Source organism: Anoplopoma fimbria, chromosome 8 (assembly GCF_027596085.1).
Source record: "Anoplopoma fimbria isolate UVic2021 breed Golden Eagle Sablefish chromosome 8, Afim_UVic_2022, whole genome shotgun sequence".
NCBI classification, from domain to species: domain Eukaryota; kingdom Metazoa; phylum Chordata; class Actinopteri; order Perciformes; family Anoplopomatidae; genus Anoplopoma; species Anoplopoma fimbria.
Window position 1 is genome coordinate 18,850,301 of NC_072456.1, and position 22,156 is coordinate 18,872,456.

The window sequence follows — 22,156 nt, forward strand, 5'->3', positions numbered from 1 at the left end:
ATGTACGGGTGGCATCCTCTTACAAACGGCGTACAAAATACTCTTGATAACAAATACTGTACATGCACATTCCTCTCTTTTTCACAGTAAAACATCATTTTGTGTTACAGGAGACAAAAACAGTCTCATGTCTGCTCCTACCTGTCTGCATGTCTGCATGTTTTTATACGTATGTCTCTGGAGCCATAAAGCGTCGTCCCGTGACAGGTGAACAGATGTCTGGTACGAGGGGAGACACATCAACGTTGTCTGACACTCATGTGCAAAAAACCCATAAAACAATACGAGCATTTAGAAGCAAAATCAGACCAAAAACAACTAGAGGGTTTCAGCTGAATAACCTGTCTGCACTCTTCACCCTTCTCCTCACCCTCCCCCCTCCATCACCTCCTCCTCCTCGCCTGTTCGTAGCCCCATCCGGTCCGCCTCACTGCCCAATCCCACTTCCCAGCCCCAAAAATAATACATTAACAGGATTAATAACAGCATGCATTCAAACAGACGGCCTGTTGAGTGTGTGGATATTTACACAGCAGCTCCGGGAGGAAAAGTACAGGTGTCATTAGTCATATTCTTCATTTTCAAATAGGGAGAGCTGTTAATGATGTGTAAATTGTGAGATCCCAGGAGTCCTTGTCCTGCCCAGGTAAACATTGTTTTCTGTTTTATTCAGAATGTCAGACACTCGGCTGAGGAGTCATTTCCAGCGTGCTCACACAAACAGCTTCTCTTTTTTGCTAAAAACAAACAATTCTCTACAAAGGTAAATATATACTGACCAGAAGTCGAGACAGAGAAACACAACATTAGTACGTGTCGGCGTGAAGTTATTTCACTAATGATGCAAGCTCATACTCCAGACTTTATACATATGACAGGAAGGGTTGGAAATCTACACTTCAGTATGTCTGTGGTTATGTATGTGTAGATTTATATATTTAGCCCATATAATAGTTTTGCACATCTGTTGCAGAGCTGAATCAGTTCTGCCAATTAACTCCATGATTAGATGATTAATCAGTTGTTAAAATGTTGCATGCATTATTATTCGTCCTCTCATGGAGCTGATTGCTGTGTGAGTTCATAGTTGTCTAAATGTGTTAAATGAACTCTGAAGGATGATGATTTATATAAACACTGGCATGGTGTTGATTATTGCAAAGTCACATTAATCTCCTCAATCCCACAGACCTTTTAGCAGATCCATCACAATGAGCTCATACAATGTGAATGAGCTTTGTTGAAATGCGCAGAAGTTTATCTTGAATTCTCCTGGTTGGTGAGTGTCTCTTTGAGTGACACTGTGTAAGTAAAGCCAGACGGCCCAGGAGCCCTAAGTCTCAGTGGCCCCAGTCAGTGATCACAAGGTTTATAAATGTATGATTTAAAAGACACCCAAACAATATCAGATAATAGTATGAAATAAACCACAGAGATTTGAAAGTTTAACTTAAAGCTACAACAGAAAGAATAGAGAAACCACAAGCATCCGTTAACAGGGTCAGTGTTGACTATTTTGCAGTTTGTGTCTGCACAAGGAACAAACTGACTGCCATAAAGTGTCACTGAAGTCTTGCCTGTTGGCTCTGACACTTGTTGACCGGTAGTCTCAGACAGTCGGGGCCTCTGGGCAAAGCCTCACAGAGCTTCAGTCCGTGATAAGAATGGTTCAGCCGCGGTGCTGCTGATGTCAGCAGTTTGCAGTCAGGTTTTTCTGGCCGTCTGCGGATCTGTGGAATTTCTCTCCTCCTCGCCATCTCCAGCGGGGGGAAGCCAGGGGCGACCGGCAGCTCTGCCCATCCTGCACACCCCGCGGGCTCAACACATCGACCTGCCCTGAGCAAACAGCATCTGGAGCAGCAGAGGAGGCTCTGGCCTGACCCTCCGTCACACTCAAATTCACATCAGTGGCTCTCTGACCAAAGATGGTTTGGGCTCCACAGAGACACTATATTTGGGTAAGAGGACGAGTGAAATCTGGCGTTATAAAATAGATCTCAATCCCAGTGTGATGTGGATATCTGCAGCCTACATACATACATACACTGAGACTTTCCTCATCTCGGATACTTTCTTCTTTCTTTGCATCTTTTGCATCCATGCACCTTTATCTTAACAGCAATGGAAAGTCACCAAGTACAGTTACGGGGTGTCACAATCTGACTTGTGAGGCCATGACAAAGTTTGAGACACATCGTTCTTCAAAAATTAAACAAATAAATTTATAAACTGAGATTAATTAAAAACACAGAAAAGGTCAAATAAACACATGAAGACTGGAGGTCGGAGGAATCAGTAGTGTAGGTTGTGCATGAGAGAGGAGAAAGTGGGTTAATATAGGTATTGTATTTTTTATTTTTCAGCAACAGATATAACAACAGTTACACTTTTCAGATTAATATTACACCAACAATAAACATATGATATAATACCAAATAAGACCGATGGTTAGGAACTACAGAACCAAACCACCAATGCTTCTTATACAGTATTAATACTTTGAGTATGTTATACATTCTAATATATCTGTGACAGGAGGCATTATGCTGCAGAACCAGTACATTTATAGTTGAAGTGAATCATTTTTGATGTTAATGCTTATGTATCCTTCACCACAGTATAAGTGTGTTCCAGATCTGAATATACACTAATGTAATGAATTCTCTAAAACTTTCTTCTGGTTTTCTTATTCACAGATGTGTGAATGAACAGATGGAGATCATCAGCCCAGCAAAATGAGGACTGACATCCACGGCATCTGAGAAGCAGACAGCAGGCTCCTTCCATTACCTTGAGAGGGGAGTAGAGATGTTGGTGACCTGCTGTGGCACTGATGTTGCCATAAGACGGACTGTGAAAGTGAGTCAGTGGGTGAGCTGCTCTGGAACAGCAACAGATGCTGCAGCAGAGAAAATGCACTCTATGACCTCAGCTCCCACCTGCCTGCATATTCATCTCATGAACATCCTGGAACTGTAAGATTTTGCATAAAAGTTGTTGAGATCTCCCACTTTATAATGACTATATAAAGACTTTACAAGTCAATACAGTCAAAAGCTCTAAAAACCCTCCACCTTCACGCTCTATGTTTAACATTACAAAACCATGAAGGAATATATTTGTGCTGGACAGCAAAGAGCGCCATTGAAAAAATTGCAAAAAGAATGAATTGTGTTAAAAAAATTGTTGTATTGAGTATTCACTCATTTCCACATCCCAGCCAGACAGTGTCCCTAATAAATCTGGTGACAAAGTGTAAACAGAGCGTTCTCAGACACCTCACACAGAGTTGTTGCCAGGCGAATAAATGTTTTCTCCATCACTCATCTACTGTAACACAACATGACAAACACCCAACAGGCTGGTGTTGTGTGAAGTGTTGTTGCTATTTCCGAGGGACGTAAACGTGCAAAGTGGAATCATTTCAGGTATTTCTCCGAGGTGTGTTATTCCAAAAAGCATTTAAGAAATGTACCACTCCTCACTCTAATGGCCTTCAGCTTGTGTGAAATAATAAGTGATGAAGTAATGGTAAATGGTTAGTGGAATGACTGAATGTCGTTAAATATTTGTTCAAATTATCCCATCAGTAGTGACTATTCAGATTTTTCTTTTTTTTAAGTAAGGCATCAGTCTTCAATGGTACCTTTGTTTCCAAAAAGAACCCAAACTTAATTATGAAACATAATAAATTCATTACACCTTTCAAACAATCAAATACCCTTTCACTAGATTGAAAAAGAACAGTGGAAACTGGAAATTTACACAAAAGTGCACAAAATCATACAAGCCATTCTGCTCGAAATGCATTAGAGTATTTGGATTTAAGATTTTAACAGCACTTTTAAGTCTTTTACTCCCATAAATTGTCAATATTAAACAGATGATCGTCTTCTACGAAAATACAAATTGCTAATGAATTTTTAGGGGAGAAAAGCACCACTCAAAATAAGCACCTATTCAGTCATACAGTGTAACTGAGTGAATTTACACAGCTTGAATGACTTCTTTATATTTATGAATCACACTAACACACGTTCCTCAAGTTTACTACACAAAAACAGCTAACAGAAGAGTCTCTAAAAATGGTTATTCATACATAAGTTAACATCTAGCCAGTCTGGCTGTAGCAACAGTCTATCATATCACATAAATAGGAACAGATTAGAAAACATTTTGAAGTAAAACAGCGGCACAACAGAGTACCCACTGCACATTAAGAGCAACAAACAAAAAGGAATTAAGTATAAGTTTCTGTGGGAAAAGGTTTGTCTTCAGTCAGGTCAGCTTCTGTGGAATCAAAGAAAAGATATCCGAGATCAGCTTTTCCCCTTTTGGACGTCTGATCTCAGCTAAAAGGAGTGAGAACAGCAGACTGACTTACACAGTGATCCTGCAGTTTGTTGCCTGGACGTAGCTTCCTGTGTACCTGATGTCACAGCGCACCTCATTGTTGGAGAAATCAGACTCCTGAACCATCTGAGAGGGGTTCACTGTCACCTGAGAAACAGAACAAACAGCTATGAAATGTAGATATTCCATTTGATTCCAGTTATTTGAAAACATGCTGTTGTGAATTTAATAATTAATCTGTTTTTATTCATCAGGTCCGATTTCATTTACTCCCAACCTTGAGTATGTAGTTTCCAGGGGGTACGTCCGTGATGTCGATCCACTGGCAGTCGATGTTGGCATGATACGTGTCGTAGCAACCAGGACCGAGCCCCTAAGAAAAAAAGCCAAATGCATTACTCTTGGCTTCATCTTACAGCAATGAAGCATCATCTAATAAGTAAAATAATAGATCAATGGATGGATCAGTGGAAAAGTAAAAATATGTCTTAGACCAGGAAGACCAACCTGTGTGTGAGCGGTGCAGGCGAAGCGCCGTCGCACCCCGGGGTCACAGGACGTGTCCTCCAGACAGAAACTGGCCTTGTGTCCCTCCGCGACCTTCTGTCCAGTGGAGATGTCCAACAAGTCGTAATTACTAAAAGCTTCCATACTGTGGTAATGCCTGCAGACAAACGGAGAGACGGACCAAAATGAGAGCTTTACTGAAAATGTGTTGTGGAAATCATAATTTCTGTAGTCATTATCAGCTCATATTGATGCTGCATTGGCCAAAATGGAACAAGTTACTCATATAATGATTTCTTCCTTTTTACATCAAATATATTGTTTGATCATATACATACATATCAGCACCAAGAAAGGAACAACTGCTGGGGTGGCTCTTCGATGATCAAATAGAGCATTGTTCCATCAGGAGCAAATTGTGATTTTGTGATTTTTTTGATATAATACCACTGAACTCACTGGTGACAGCTGTGCCATTCCCACTCATGTCTGGGCTTCACTGGGAGGAAGTCCGCTGTTCCTTGGTTCTTCACTCGCTGTGGGAACCGCAGCAGGACTCTGTAGTCCAGGTCCCTCACACTGGGATGATTCGCAGACCTGAAATAAAAAGGAAACAGGAATGTAATGAGCCAAGTTAAACTCCAGTATCTTCACAATGGGTTGAAATGACACATAGGAGGACACAAATCACTGAGCGCACAGCTGGGGTTGACTTGCATCACCTTTTTATTTGTTGTTTCATCACATATCCTCCATACACACACACACACACACACACACACTTGACTGCACACTGAACTCCTTCTCCAGCTAACATAATGGTGCATTGCTGTGGAAGCGACGGGGCTGTTTTCTGGACTTGCCTCAGCATTTCTTTTTGATTCACCTCAGGAATCCTTTGCCTTTCACTTCAGAGCTTGAAGTGGCTGCTCAGATCAGAGGAGAGAATCTCAGGTGGCTGCCAGGTTTGTGTCCAGCCTCTATGTCACTCAGCTATATCGCTTCCAAACGGGACTGAGGCCAACACACATCCTAAAGTGGTAACCTCAGAGGAAACCTAAATGATTATCACTATTTCTTTAGAAGTCTATAGCGCATTGATTGACTTTTTATCGCACTGAAGAGAGCATGTGCAGAACTAAATGTCAGTTAAGGACAAAAGGCCAATACAAGAATCATCTACTCGTATCTTTACTCATTAAATGATTTTATTGGTCTGGACTCGAATGATGGATCAATTCCATGTAAAGTCAAATAAATAAGTGTACCTGGAAAGACAGTTTTCTTCAGCAGCACAGCGAAGTGCGTACATCTGCACTCTCTGAATATAAGAGGCAGCTTGGATGTAGTATGGGTCGGGAACCAAGTCTGGGAGACCTGCAGAAAAACAAACAAACCAAAACTTAAAAATAATGTAAATACATGCACTGATTCAAACAGAATTTAACTGTTCTTTAAGACTTTTAATGGGGGGCTTCAAACCTTCTCTCTCCTCTGGAAAAGAGGTGTAAACTTTGATATTCTCCAAGGAAATCAGAAGAAAACTATTGATGTGGCCTAATCAACAGAAATGTATGTGGTGATTTTAATTGTCATGCATAGATCATCAGAACATTACATGGGGTATCCCACTATACAAGTAAAACAATCTATTTATATTAACTGATTTTATATTTTTTAGAATATAGTAAATTAAACAATCATCATTGTTAATCAAGTAATATTACTTTGAGTACATTTGATATTAAATACTTTATTAGAATACAGATTATTGACTTTTACTCTGCACCACTGCTGCCAAACTACTGGACTAATGACTCCCGATCTATCAATCAGCCATTTCATTTCTATTTTGCTCAGAGGCTTTCATACTGGAGATATTCATTTTGTCGTAAGGGGGCATTAACTCTCACTCCCATTAAAACTGCATTAAAAAAGGGGATTTACATTTGGAAAAATGAGCATGAGGCATCTGTGCCTCAGCATTGCAACAATCAGTGCTTCACAGGGCTAGTTCATTATTCAGACTATGAGTTCAGGGTGTCATCAATAAAGACATATCTTGATTTCTTTACTTTTTATAGGCTACACTTTAGTTATAATGTCTCCTGTCCGCCTCACCGTTGTGGAAGAACCTGGTGCCATAGCCCGGTCCTGGTGGAGGTCGCACAGGGATCCTGTTCCTGCGGTCTGGTGGGTAAATATTATAGAAAACTGAGTTCCTGTGATGAATACTGTGCGGATCCCGTGGGTCGTCCGTGTCCGTAGTCCCTGTTGCATCCGGCCTCGGGCGAGGAAAGTGTATTTCTACGGCGTTGCTGGTCAGCGCTGTGGGAGAGACATTTGGCTCCGGTGTAATTCTGGTCAATGACTGGAGAGCGTCTCCTGCATGTGTTTGCTGCTGGATGAGACGTGTATTCCCGCTATCCTCAGCCTCTGAGCTGTCAGATCTCATCCTGCCAGCTCGACTGTGCGTAAAGTCCGATGCTCTTACCGGAGACGCTGTGGCCCGGTGTGAGCCATCTCCAGGTGTACTCCGGCCTCCTCGCAGGACTCCACTGCCAGATAACTCCTGGATGGAGGTGTAAGCACCATCGCTGTGGTTGGATGGTGCCTGTTGTGAACGGACAACCACAGCCTCTCGGGTGGTGTCGGGGAGCGGTGGGGACTGGGCGAGTAAATACTGACCCGCATCAACACCAAGAACCGACTCATCCAATTGGCTTAGTTCGTTTTGTTGAGAGTGGCCCCCGGCTGCGTCCTGGAGGTCTCCATGTGTGGTTCTGCTGGATCCCCTGAGTGCAACAGTAGGGTGAAGTCGGTCAAAGCTGTTTTTAGTCGTCAATGCGAACTGAGTGCTTCCTCTGCTCTGCACAGGTGAGCGATACTGAGTCCCAGTGCTCAGTAAACTGTACACCTGGCCGTTGTTCTCCCACTGAATCCTGTGTCTCCACGGGACGACACGGACGCGTGGAAGGTGCTGACCGGCACCAAAACACACCAAAGCACCCAGTAGGCAGATGGACACAAGCTGTAGCTTCTCCATGGCTCAGTGTGAAGGTGTCTCTATGTGAAGAGGTCCAACACTGAAACTTTGGTTTTGACCTGGGTGATGGGCTGGTGTTTGGAGTACACTCGACTCCGTCACGCAATTACGCACAACATCACCACTGAGAGAGACTGCCTGTGAAGACGTCTTCACCTTTTTTTTTTTGTAATGTGAGTTACTTTCAGAAAAAGAAAAAAAATGCCTTTTCACATTTACAGTTTCTCTCGTGTCTCAGTTTAACCATTTCACCACCGTTAACCGGACGGGTCGAAGCCTGTTATCAACAAACAAAACAGCAGGCGGTGATATTCAGAAGAAGAAGACAAAGAAGAAGAGGAACTATTCATCATAAAGTCCGAGTTGTTAGCTTTGATTCCTATTAAGATTACAAATACTCTAGCTATCCTAAAACAGAAAATATTCATGGAGGTGCAAGGTAGTACAAATACGTTGTCGACAATATTACGTAGTCATATTTTATGTTTATTCATTTTATGTTCTCAATAATATTGTGATATTTTAATATTATATAGGTGGAGGCTTCTTTCTGCCTCTTCCTGCAATGGGATTTTTATCTATCTCTGATATGTTTGTGTATCTATTCATTTGTGCAAAAATAAACAGCACTTCATTGTGATTTTAACATGGGCTGAAAATGCATCACTGAACACATTTAAAACGCAGTAAGCAGTGCTTCTCAAATAGTCCTGGACCCAACGGTGCAATGAAGGTCCCGGGAAATAAATGATGCATCTTAATATCTGAAGTGATTCGTGCCTAAGCTACATTAGGGACTGGCAGTATTGGGAGTGTAATGACTTTAGGGCTGTAATGAACCTGTTGAATCCCCACTCTGAGGCCAGGTAGACCTTTTCACCACACGATGGCAGTGGACCCTCACTGAAAGTCTATTTTTTTTTTTTTTATCAAAGTCTCTTGACTTTTGAAGTTATCCCTTAGTTGTCAGTTTATTCAGCTTCCATTGGAGAAAATACACATATGAGAATAAAGTGATTAGAAATTTTACTTCATGCTGTAGTTCAAACTAATTTGTAGTCATGAGTCTCTCTCAATGAACCTTCAAACCCTTGTAAACGTATACAAGTCCTACAGTGTGTATTTATTTATTCATGTTCTCTCCCAAAGCATGTCTGCAATTTATATCATAAGCTGTGTGACATACTTCAAAGTCAGGTCAGGCTTATATATATATATAGTCCTAAACACTGTAGAGTTCTAAAGCACTTATTGACATCTTCATTTGGCTGCAGACCATTTATATATATATCCCTATTGTGTAATAGATGAGACACCCATGGGAGCACTTTACATTTGATGATCTATGTGCGCCACTCTCTACCAACACATTAAGGCCTTCTGCAGGAGGGGCAATTTCAAGAGTAAAGTCTGGTCTCTAGTGTTTGTCAATGTTTATGAAACAGTAAAATCAAAACTTTGCCAGACTGTTCAATTTTTTTCAAGTTTGTGATTGTTGAAATATAAATACTAAAAATGTACAGTTGAGAAACTTGTATTTATGGGTAAGAAACAAAGAAAAAGACACATGAGACTCAGTCCTGATCTTGTTGGATGACAGGTCAACAAGTCATCATTCAAGTTACGAGCTGCTGTAATGAACCAACTATCCCTAATATTGTTCTTTACAGGGATGTGAAGTGTTTTTCTATGGACAGCCATTATTCTTCTTGAACATGCCAACTGTGAAGGCCTGAAGGGATCAAGCAAAACTCTTGAACAATAACAGAAAAAAAACAAAGAAAACTACCTCCACCAGAAGACAGTCACAGGCAGTTCAGGCTTATTTGGTGCATTTTTATTTAACTATGTTAATTTTCAACATATATACACACGGTAATGAGGTTGAAGATCGCAGTAGGTGAGAGGCCGTCAACTTTGCCTTTATTCTGTCTCATTCATCTTGTGGCTCAGCTATTCTGGTTGCCTGGACGTGTGGACAGACTGGTAGCCAGTAGCGTGGTGCCAGTCACAAGTGCACGGTGATGAAAGTAACCAGCATACTCTGGATTAGCGGAGGTCAGAATGTATAGAACCTCCTGTATCTGCACCACCACTACAAGAACCCTCCTCTAAATATACTCACACACCCTGGCAAGCACTCGGGGCCTTTCAGCAATCTCTGCAAGTATAAATCTGTGAGTGAGTGTGAGAAATAGGAGCATGGTAGGTGTCTGTGTGTGTGTGTGTGTGTGTGTATGTTGTGGGACATGATCACAGGGTGTATTTGGCTCATGCAGGCTGTAACCGGATGGATGTCATTCCTCCAGCCTGTCGGGTGGTCTCTCACAGTGTAAGCCCTTGAGATCTGTCCGGCCAGTGATACTGCTCTGTCCCTAACTCGTTGACACACATGATTTAAACCCCCAGCCATCCAACACCGTCAATGAACACTGGCTTTAGTTTCATTTAAAGTTTATTTGGAGATTAAAGTAGTTATCAAAGTTTATCAAGAAGCTTATTTGTTTAAAATGTTCAGATATATCCAGGAAATCGGGAAACATGGTGGAAAAAGTGAAGAAAAAGTCAAATTCCCGAAATAACTGTGATCGCCAGTCGGCTGCTACTTGCAGTAACAATATTCTTAATCTGTAGGCTACAATTTTTTAAGTACTCGTCCTCTACTTCACTTTAGTTTTTCACAGTTCTCCTCCACTCCATTTCAGAAGGAAATATTGTAGCCTCCTTTATACTTAGCTGCATTTTGACAGCCTGTGGAATGTGCAAATAATGGAAATTAACCCAGTTGAACAAATAGGGTTAAAATTGATAAAGTTCTAACGTATGTTTTAACATGATTCTTCTATTTCTGTTTTTAGTAATAACTTAGTCAAATATTTCGTTTCACCCATTCCCATCCCTTACTAAAAATGAACCAGCAGCTTTGAGTGCAGTTACTAATATAAACAGGAAGTATTACAGTAGAGAAGTCTTGGAGAGACTCCCTCTGATATGTTTAGAGAGTGCACTCTGACTCATAAGACTCGGACAGTTTACGTTGAAAAGTTTTCCTTAGGGTCATCAGACACTTGGAAGTTACTTTAAACTGTGGAGAAATCCCACAGATGGACAAATGACTTAATGACTTAAGGTTATCATCAAACCAAGTTTATTTAAAGGACGATTTTCTTTGGTTTAAAGGCCCAGTTCAATTTGTTTTGTTATTCATGGGCAAACTAAAGTTGCAGTTAACTGAATTCACTAATGTTGTGTTTATGAATATTGCATTCAAAACTTAGCTCTTTGTGAACCTGCGGTCTCAATTGGGAAAGACATTTACCCTGAAAGACAGCTACAGATCAGCTAACAAGAGAACACTTTCCTCATTCCTCAGCAGCTCACTGTCACTGGTGCCTGGGTTTAGTTGTTGTTTTTATTAAAATGGGGCCTTTTAAAACAATTTAGTTGACATTATAAAAAGCAACAATTTATAAGATATATTAAGGGCGGTTATTTGAGTTAATTTATGACACAATTTTTTCTTTCTTTGTCAGCAGTGATGAAAAATATTGGGAACAAAGAGCAGTGCAGGACAGACTGGAGAGTCATGTTATATTACTGACTTTATAGAGGCCCACCCTATAAAGCAAACTGTCGTTAACCAGCCGTTTACCATTAACCGACAGGATTAGTGTCTTTCATGCAGGGCGCTGTACCTAACAAACCGCCCAACTGCAACAATAACTGGAGCACAAACAAATTAAATCCATCAAAACAGACAACTGAGTCCCCAGTCCACCTGTCAGGAAGGGTTAACAGCCAGACAGGTGGACGCGGGACACATCTGGCCCTTTACCTAGTTAGTCTTGGATTAAATATATTAAATATTAAAACAATCCCAAGTATAACTAAACATAAAAAACATGTAAATCACTAGACTCAAACCATGTGAATGTACTGAACCCTTTCAACTTCTGAAAGCGCAATGTATATAGAGATTATTGATTAATTTGTTAATTCATTAACCCCACAAACGCCTGTGTCGCTGATAGTTGCTGCAACCTGTGTTTTCTGAAGTAGTCTATCTAATGAGGAAGTCTCACGGCCCTGCAATCAATGCAATTCTTCATGTTTTTTCATCAATGGTTTTGCTAACATAAAGTCAACTAAGTTGACGTAAACATTTTTTTATTTTTTGAGTCAAGAATTTGAAAGGCAAGTTGTTTGCATACCTGAAAACACAGAGATATTGTCATCTTTTGTCTGTTTTCTTTGTTTCATAAATGCCCTTGATGAACACACCCTTATGTGTGCGTGCTTTGACAGTCGTCACACATACTGATGTCATTTTTAGCACCGGGAGTCCAGGCCAGTGTGGTTTATTCCACATCCACCTGCTAGAGCGTCACAACAATCACCTTGTCACTCAATTTCCACAGGACACACACATAACAGGTCACACGTACCTACAGCTGATGTCATTAGGAATGGGAAGACTGGTTGTTATTTTAATACGTGTCAATAAAATGAAGAACATATCTTTGCACTACAAGCTCTACTTAGCTCAATTTACAGGAACCTGAAGTTCTGCTCTCTGCTGCTTTATAACTAAGAGTTTACACAACTCTGACTCAAAAATGACCCAAATCACTTTTCCTGTCAGATTGATTTGGACGTCCAAATTGTCCTTTTATTCCTCTTATAAAATACATTGGTATTCAACAGACTTTGGAGATGACAAGGACATTGCCCCAGAATACATGCACCTACCTGACCCGTTCTTTATTTAGCTGTGGTATGATGAGCTGCTCACACTAACTCTGTGGCAAGATAAGGTATTCCCTCAGGGGAAATGAGAAATTACTCTGGCCTATTTATACGCATCGAAACATACACAATGTAGGCACGCGCCTGGTCTGATGTAAATCTAGTGTGTAAGCCTGAATCTTGTAGTTCGTATATGACCTACTCATGCATCTACCTTCAGAGCCACTGTGTTGAAAAAGCGCAGGAGGACAAATTAAGATGTCGTACAGAGCTTTTCCTGTTTCTAAAATAGATGCAAGCAAAAATAGCTCAACTTGGATGTAGTTCACAGGGATTTTTTATACGCCAGATTCAGATAATTACATTAAAGTTATTAAATGTCTTATCAGTTAGATTATGTTTACTATGCCCAGATCCAGATTGGCTGGGGGTGCAAAACCCCGGGTTGGAGACCATTGCGTCCTGATCCCAGGTCTCGGATGAGAATGGACAACCCACACTAAATGAATACTTAGGTAGCATTGTGTTTTCCATTGAGGGAAGATAGTTGATAAGAAAAGTCTCAAAGCTATCTATTCTTTTTAAAAGATAATGTAATTTATTTTCTTTTAGTACATATATACAAATACAACCAGGAAACAAACACCTAACCCCAAAAACAAAGCCAAAGAAGAGAGGGAAAATAAAAAAAGTGCCATTGTAGCAAATAAATGTCCATGCATCCTGAAATTGTCCCTTTGCACAGCGTGTATGTCTTTTGAAAAAGGTAACGAAATGAAAAAGTATATTTCAACTAAACCATGCAGAGCCAAGCTCAGGACACAAATCAACGGTACACTAAGTTAAAGCGGCGTTCATTTGCCCTCTGATATAATCAATAAAGGCACCCCAAATAAAAAAATATCAGATGGAGTGACTAATCTTCTCTAAATTGAAATAGCCAAGTTATATTGTAAAAATACTTCAATTCACATGCAACAAGATTAAACAGTCCAAACAACTACTAAGTCATGTTTATCAGTATTTACAATAATTAAGGCAATATGTAATGTCTAAGTGAGATAAATAAATTGGGGAGCTCTTTATTATATTGCAAGTTCATAAAAACCAACACATATAACTATATCAACTGCTAAATGTATTTTATGACAACAAGACAATAGAGATTCATGATGTTCTGTATATCAACAGTAACCAATGCATTTATTTGTAGGAGAATGCAACAAATGGTCCAGTACAAGTCAGTGGTTTAAAATAACAGTAACATAGTAATGTTCTGGTTCAATAATCACTTAAACATAAATTCATCTAAAGATGATAAAAAAAAGACAATGATAAATTAACATTGCTTTGTTTAATTCACAAACAAAGAATAAAATTAGAAAAACTTCACAAAAATGAATCCTTGGTACTATTTACAAGTTCTGTACAGGGATGGAGAGGAGTCTTCCTGCTGCAAGAAAGACAAAAAAACATCAACTTTATTTTAGAAAATAAGCATTTAGTTTTTTCCAAAAGCAGAATACTTTTAGCAGAAAAGAAAAAGAATGAAGCGGCCCCAAAATGAGGCAGATTTTTCAATCTAGGATATCAGACACTCAAATTGGAAACAGTGCAATATGTCCTTATCAATATCAATATCAATATCAATATCAATATCAATATCAATATCAATATCAATCCTTCTTCTTACCTATAAACGATTGAGCAGATTGTTCTGAATGTCCTCATACACTCTGTTGTAGATCTCCTCTTTAGACTTCAAACCATCAAGGCACTCTGCAACAGTTTAAAAGTTGACCAGTTAATTAGTTTATAAAATCATACTTAAAAATAATACATTACCATTTAAAAAAAAGATTACACTTAATTTCCACAAGCTTTTGCAAATATGTATATAGAAAAAAAGACAGGCAACATACCGATATTCAATCCGCAGCTCTCCATCTCTCTCCTGTGCTTCAGGTACATCGGCCACACATGGCCATCAAACAGGCCGGGGGGGTCGGGGACAGTATACTGTCTTGTACTGAAAGTAATAACAAACATTTAGGGAACGTCCACTCGCCATGAAAGAATTATGGGGGAAAACAGCTGAAGTAATTTACTAGAAAAGTGTAAATGTGACAATGAATGTAGAAAAAGTAAACACATAACATCATTTTTTGTAAATGCTCACCTTCTCCTTCTCTTGCACTCCTCGTAGGGAATCGTGATGTAATAGCTCTTGTCGAAAACATCCAGCAGAGGCCTAGAGGGGAGATGAACAAGACCATTGAAGTTTTCCGATAAACTAGAGAAAAGGACAGTCATGTAAGTGCTCATACTGTCTCTTATCTACATCTCTGCAGAGTGCTTGATATTCATCCCTAGGACACAGTGACAACCAACCAGCAGTCGGCTTTAAGGACAACTCAGAGAGCCTCATTCTGCTGAAACCCTTATCTTTTACTGCAGGACCCGCCCAAAAGGGGTCCGTGTATATGTAACAGTAAGCATGCAAAATGAACACGTGACATCACAGAAATAACACATCTAATCTTTGTTGTCATACATTTCTCAGAATTTGCATTTAACAGAATGTTACCATTCACTAAAAATGATGTCATGCGAAGGTGATCAAAAGGAGAGATTTGATTAATTTAGAGCCAGATTCAAAAACACAACACAATTTCCCAGAGAATTTGCACAATGTTAAAGTTACATTGTTGTTTTAGAGCAAGTATTATTATCATTTGCACAAACCACATGTCCTTTTATTAAACTGCTTCATAGGTCAAAGGATGGACGGACGGACGGCGCACGCACACACACACACACACACACACACACACACACGCACGCACACACGTTAAACCAAGTAAATGAATATCAATTTACGGATAGTTGTAGAGCAGGAAGCCTTCCACGATCAGAATGTGGGTCTGGTCGTCTGGGTTGGCCACGTCGGGTTTAGAAGACAGAGGGACTCCATGGGAACGGGCAAACTTCACTGGGTTCTCGATCCAGCCTTTTACTGTGTTGGTCATGGCTTCCATGTCCATAGCTGTTATCACTATAAAGCAAGTTTGATAGAAAAGGAAGCAGATGGAAAGGATAGATAGTGAATAAGAGTAGACATTAGTCAGGAATTTAAAAAAAAAAAAGGAAATGTGTTACTAAAGGATATCAGCTTAATGTTGTGCAGTCTATGTGATGTTGGAGGGAGAGGTATATGACACTAAAGTGTAAACAATAAGTCATATGCAGTCTTTGGTGAAGTCTTACCATCCCATTGTCTAAAGCCGTCCTCCCCGACTTCTATCTGATCGGGTTTCTGAAATAACATTCACCAATAAAACATTGCTGCAACCTCACAGCTCTGAACACAAGACGCAGATTCTACTCACATGCCAGAGTACTATGGTTAAAGAAGTGCACACACAGAAGAAAAAGCAAAGGCGCATAGCCAAGGGTAAGCACAAAACTAAGCAAGTAATTAAAAAAATAAAATTACACAGCTGTAATGAAATTGGAGAAAAGAGGGATATTCAATACTATATATAGTGAAAGTGCTAATGGAAATTAAGTTGAAAATAGCTGCATCTGGCCATATTCTTGGTTAAGTAATGCAAAGTTGATTGATTTAATGTTAGTTATATGTCTATCACAGGTATCTGAGGAAATTCAAAAGGACACAATGCAGCAAAATCATGACTAAAGCAGTAAGAAGAGACAAGCAGGTAAAGAAACTATGCTCAAAAGACATGAATCCCATTTCCATATCTACTATGGGGGACATAGTGTGGGTGTGGGAGGTTACTTTGCAGCACTTACTACTTTTCTGACATGCAATGCTGAATTAATCAATAAAAAAAACAGGCAAACAACACTCATCCATTTGCTTAAACTCACCTTGAAAAAGTCATCTTGGTGCACAACACAGCAGTTGGGCAGAGTCTTGATCAACTTGTTTGTCAGGGTGGTTTTACCACCGTTAGTGACTCTGTAAACAAAAAGGAAAAACGTGATTAAAAAAAAATGCACATTAATAATATCTCGTCAGCTACAGTTCTGATTTAAAACTAAAATATTTTGATTAGGAAACAAAAAAAGCAGCCATTAAACATTTCCGCCAAAAGACACATGGTGCCATTTGTTTACATGGTATTGTTACTCAAAGTGTAGTGAATTTGGTACACAGGGCAAAAAGCCACATTTGCTTGAAACACAGTTAAATGTGTGTGTGTGTGTGTGTGCTTAAACAGTTAAATGTGTGTGTGTGATTAAAAGGTGACCTGCTATAGTAAACAAAAGGTGCTGAATAAAAAGCACATGCTCTGTTTACATAAAAAAGCTGATATAACATGGATTAAAAAGTGTGTCATTTCCTAACATAAAGCTTTATACACAAGTGATGAACATAACATTAAACTGATTTCTGTCTGGGACAATACTCATGTTAAATCTCCCTCCACTTTTGAATTGAGTCTCCCGGTGAATTTCAAATGTCCCGCTCGATCTATGACAACAAACCAGCCGCACCGGACACGACCGGAGACAGCTTTAACACTTTCTGGCGGGCAGCTGATAAAACATGCTGACTTAAGGACAACGTCCATTTAAGTTTCCCTTTATGAACTTTAATAACTTTATCCAGAGCCCTAGTGTTACTTTATATACCTCCATGAACACTTATACTATATCTATATATACATATACTATATATATATATATATATATATATATACTATACAATTTAAGTCAACAGTCTGCAAACAACTATCAGATAGTTAAGCAATAACTTGAAATGATTTAGATATAAAAAGCTTTAAATGTAACATTAACACTACAAGCAAAATGTTTGCAAATAATAAAAATATTAAAACAATTAATAAACTCACCCGCCAATTCCTATAATGTATTTCATCTTTTCTGCTCTTCTCGACAGTCCTGCTCAACGTCAGCTGAAGAAACAGTCAAGAGTATTTTTTATACTTAATCGAGGATAAAAATCCAACAAATAAAATGCTTACTACTGCTCCATTGACTGAGCGCGCAAAGCACTGCAATTTATATCCGACCGGCGTCGTATTGCGTCACTACTGACGCAAGCATGCTGCTCGGACGTGCTCGTACTCTTCCTCACTGGCGCTACGTGCCTCTTCGCCGCAGCCAATCAGGGCCCAGATAGCGCCTGCCATCAGCCAATCACCGCCCGTAAACTTTCACATATTTACATATTTCCCTGCACCTGCTCCTGTCCAACACAGCGCTGATCAGCAGCTCGTACTGTTCCGTTCAGCCGTTAATCCACCTGATGACCCACAGTGGAAAACTACCATTAATGGTGTCCTATTGATACATTCATTTGACGGTGGTTAAATAAGTGAGCTAACAGCGCTAAGACAAATCAGTGAGGAAAAAAATATTAAAATATTTTTTAATTAATATATAAATCAATAATCTATACATAAAGTTATTAAGGTAATACAAATACTTTAACAGCAAGCCCTCATAATTGTATAACTCTATTCACATAATGGGATTTTTTTTTAGTGGAGGAAGAGGTATTAAAAAATGTGTTTAAATATACCACAATATAGAAAATACTAATTTACAAGTAAAAGCTCTACTTTCTAAATGCCCTTCAAGTAAAAGTACAAAAGTATTATCAGCCAAATGTACTAAAAGCATGAAATGTCAAAGTATTTGTTTTGTCAGAATGGGTCCTGTTAGTGTTAGTGTATCTTTATTTTACTAGACCTTTATTATTCCTTCCATTATCATGTAAACAGTAGTCACACTTTAAGGTTATAGCTGGTTTTGGTGGAGCTAATTAAAAAGCTTCATATACTTTTAGATAGTTACATTTATAACACCGCATCATATTGTATATGCTACTGATCACATGTTTTGTGAATATATTTGCCTCTGAAATGTAGTGAAGGAGGAGTTTAAAGTAACATAAGATAAAAAAGAATGCAGTAAAGTACTTGAAAACTGTACTTAAGCACAGGTCTTGAGTAAATGTATTTAGCTACTACCCACCACTGTATTTATAGCACAGATCCTACCAGCCAAGTAGGGTAAGAGATATTATATACTGGCATTTAGGAAGTGCTTCTATAAATGTTAATTAAAAGATTAGAAAAATAAAGTAGGTCATTCTAGTCTTTGACAGGAGGACAGATGAGAACACTTATTCTTCTCTTGACTGAGTTATGGCCATGCAGTCAACATAACCGGTATTAGATCTTTAAGAAGAAGTAGCTTTGCATTACAATACATTTTAATATAAATGTAGTCTGATATAATATACATTGCATATCATTATTAATGTCTATCATAAGTAAATTTTGCATTCAAGATTATACACCTCCAAAGAAAGTACCATAAAAGTGTTGTAAAAATACCTCAAAATTGTAGTTTAGTAATGTATAATACTAGTATATAGTATATATTATAATAGAGTGATGTAAAGTATAGTATAGTATAGAATAGCATGGTGTAGTATACATTCACGTCTATTTGTGTGTATGCGTCCATGTGCAATGTGAATCCTCTCTCAGGGGTCAGGGGTCAACAGCCAGGGTCTCTCTCTGGGTCAGTAGTGTGTAAGGGAGAAGGGTGTGATGGGGGACTCGTGATTATCTTATGGTTGCAGTTACATCATAGGACTCCTTTACTCCAAATAAAGACAGAGACTTTTCTCAGGAGTCTTAATGTCAAACCTGATCACAGCCCCGTCCGGATATTTTGCACCTCCCCCTGAAGCTGTGACGTCTCTTTGGAAAAGTAAGGGGTATTTTGGGATGTCCTCATGCACCTGCACATCCTCAGCATGCAGGTGATGTACTGTTCTGTAGCGGTTCCCAAACAATTTTTTGCAGTGCTCACATGATGCGTATATTGCTAAAAATTTCAACTGGTTACATTATTGGGGACAATAGTTAGAAAGCAGGCCAAGTAGAACACAAGAATATAAAGTGGATTTTTATTTTAACATGCACGTTTTTGTTGTGCACTGCCAAAAATACAAATATATATGCCATATTAACCATGAACTCAAAGGCTTGCTACTGAAACCTGCATTTACAGATTTTTTTGGCCCCTTGGGTGAGGTTGAAACAAGTTGGAAACACATCACTAAAATAAGATCACCTTTTTGAATTAATATTACAAACTTGTTAGCAAAGAGCTGCCTATTCACACATCCAGGTAAAAAATGACTCTTAACTAAGATTTTGTTTCTGTAACATACAGTGGTCTAAAATGGAACATAGTCACATACAGTGTATGTTTATAAGTCTAGTTTTTCCAGGTCAAACTCTGTATCTGAAGAGTATTAATGATGAGTACACAGAAATTGTGAAAAACAGATTTTGGGAGGAACAGTTTATTCAGTTATATGTACAAGGCAGAATTGATATCAATGATATGATATGATATGATAGATCATCTTTCCCATTTAAATCTGAGCAAACATTTAACTGCAGACAAATGGTAGGCAAATGAATTGTAACAATATAAATATTGTGCTTTTATAGTCAAAACGAACATTTTGGTCATGTCAACCATTTCTACTCAAACCTTTCTTAAAATACTGGGTGAAATTTGATATAATAAACCTATAAACTATAATTACTTCAAATGGAAAGGCTACACTTTACATTCTGTCACTTTTTCTGGATTTAAAAAAAGCATTTGGTGCAAAAATAGGCACTCAGTGCAAACAAACCTCAAACACAAAGAATGACGAGCTGCAATAACTGAGCTGTTCCATCAGGGATGATCAATATTTGATGAAACTACTTGTTTGGTTTACTGGTTTGAAAACAGCCAAACAGAACTTAAAATGATTGCAAAGTTGAACTTGAAAAAGGCAAAAGATCATTTCATGAGACTAGTTTTCTGTAACAAAGAAGCGTTTCATTTTCATTCTTTACTAAAAGCTACACAACTTCATGCCATCAGCAATGCTACTTAACAACACAAAATATACTTTAGGAGAACTTTTCTCCACCTAAACATAACATAGTGCAAAAAAGGCAGGCAGGCATTAAAATCGATGCAGTTCTTTACAAAAATAAAAATTCTTACTTCTCTGCCCTCCTGCTACAAGTCGAAAAGATGGAAGACAAGAGAAATTCAAAGCAACCCCAGAAAACATCCGATCCCTAATGCATTAGGATGTTTGAGAAATGTGCTGATATCATCCCAAATGTTCATCAGAAACAACCACTTAAAACCATAAGTTGATGTCGCTCTGCTGACATTTACAAAAACATTTGAAATCACAAACTAAGTCTTAACATAAGCTACAAAAACATTATGATTCTAAATTAAATAACAACATTTCATCAGAGGCCATTATACTTCATCAAGTTAGTGGTCATAAATGTGTTTTTTTTTCAATCTAAACTGACAGCCAATGTTCAGGAATTATAGATATGCACAATTTATAACATTACTATGCAATCATATGTACAATGTGTGTTTACTGTGTTGATTATTGCCGTTTTCATACAAAATTATTGCAGATGTTTTGTCTATGGTGGGTTGGAATTATATTTGTCTAATACATGTCATACAGTATGCAATATGATTGCAGTCTAAATATTAATATAAAGCACATGTCTTTAATGTTTTATGACATCTATTGATGTGGCCATGAACATGTTACACAAAATAAACAAGTTTTTTATTTTACAACACATATATGGTTCTCAAAGATTTTGTCATATGGGGGTTTTTAGGCCACAAATGTTCTACACGCAAGACAACTGAGGCACAGCATTAACACAAGTTACAGTACAGATGTTAGTACATTTGGACATTATTCAAAATGCCACTTCAGCAAAAGAGAGAGCTTGAGAAGGCCTTAAGATACAGCTGGTATGAGGCAAAAAAAATAAAGATAGAGGCATTTAATGCATTGTTATTTACATTTAACACACATTATATTCACACGAACCAGCATGAATATAAATGTGTGTTTGGTCTGGTGGTTACACACTGACCCAAGATCAGCATCTGCTACATCAATAATGTTGCTGTTAGACATCTTCGGTCTTGCAGTGTTAAATATTATATAACACATGTTCACATCAGTTATGTCAGGCAAAAATCTGAAATCTCTAATTGTCTTATTTTCAGAATTTGTTGGTGAAATATTTATAATTTTTTACAGTTAATTTTGTATATATTTTTAAATTTTTTAACAAAAATTAGAATTGTAAAATTTTGAAGGGCTTACCCCTTAAACTAAGATACAACATGAGTATCATCGTTGTTTTACCCAACATCACCAAACTCAGTCGGCTTTCTTTAGTCTTCCAGTTCATTTTGTGTTACATTATAGAGCGTGAGTTTCTGTCAATGTCCCGGTCCTCCAGAGCATCACGATGATGTAATATTACAATGTGGGCTATACAACAGGTCCCACCAAACAGCAGGTTAATGAGTCGATGAACGCAGCAATAGTTTCCATAATGAAACACTTCCTGCAGCGACTTCCTTTGT

General features: G+C 38.5%; 2 protein-coding genes across 2 annotated transcripts; both read right to left on the reverse strand.

The window, feature by feature from the left end:
• Positions 1–4,380: 4,380 nt before the first annotated feature.
• loxl5a (lysyl oxidase-like 5a) lies at positions 4,381–7,906 on the reverse strand. The gene is made up of 6 exons (XM_054602997.1): positions 6,982–7,906; positions 6,129–6,237; positions 5,320–5,457; positions 4,861–5,017; positions 4,631–4,726; positions 4,381–4,500 (listed from the first exon to the last, which is right to left on the reverse strand). The coding sequence occupies exons 1-6, from the start codon at positions 7,904–7,906 to the stop codon at positions 4,381–4,383; spliced, it is 1,545 nt and encodes a 514-aa protein (XP_054458972.1).
• Positions 7,907–13,818: 5,912 nt separating this feature from the next.
• Positions 13,819–17,707, reverse strand: mibp (muscle-specific beta 1 integrin binding protein). Its single transcript, XM_054602341.1, has 8 exons — positions 17,536–17,707; positions 16,547–16,637; positions 15,920–15,968; positions 15,533–15,707; positions 14,832–14,903; positions 14,575–14,681; positions 14,346–14,431; positions 13,819–14,105 (listed from the first exon to the last, which is right to left on the reverse strand). The coding sequence occupies exons 1-7, from the start codon at positions 17,559–17,561 to the stop codon at positions 14,346–14,348; spliced, it is 606 nt and encodes a 201-aa protein (XP_054458316.1). The 5' UTR covers positions 17,562–17,707; the 3' UTR covers positions 13,819–14,105.
• Positions 17,708–22,156: the final 4,449 nt, after the last annotated feature.

Excerpts from the sequence above, each read along its gene's own strand:
- loxl5a (XM_054602997.1), bottom strand. The coding sequence starts at position 7,906 with ATGGAGAAGCTACAGCTTGTGTCCATCTGCCTACTGGGTGCTTTGGTG. Across the intron at positions 4,727-4,860 it reads CCTGCACCGCTCACACACAG|GGGCTCGGTCCTGGTTGCTA; the intron begins GTTGGTCTTCCT and ends TTTTTTTCTTAG. Across the intron at positions 4,501-4,630 it reads CTGGAAACTACATACTCAAG|GTGACAGTGAACCCCTCTCA; the intron begins GTTGGGAGTAAA and ends TCTGTTTCTCAG.
- mibp (XM_054602341.1), bottom strand. The coding sequence starts at position 17,561 with ATGAAATACATTATAGGAATTGGCGG. Across the intron at positions 15,708-15,919 it reads CGGCTTTAGACAATGGGATG|TGATAACAGCTATGGACATG; the intron begins GTAAGACTTCAC and ends CTTGCTTTATAG. Across the intron at positions 14,682-14,831 it reads GAGTGCAAGAGAAGGAGAAG|TACAAGACAGTATACTGTCC; the intron begins GTGAGCATTTAC and ends TATTACTTTCAG.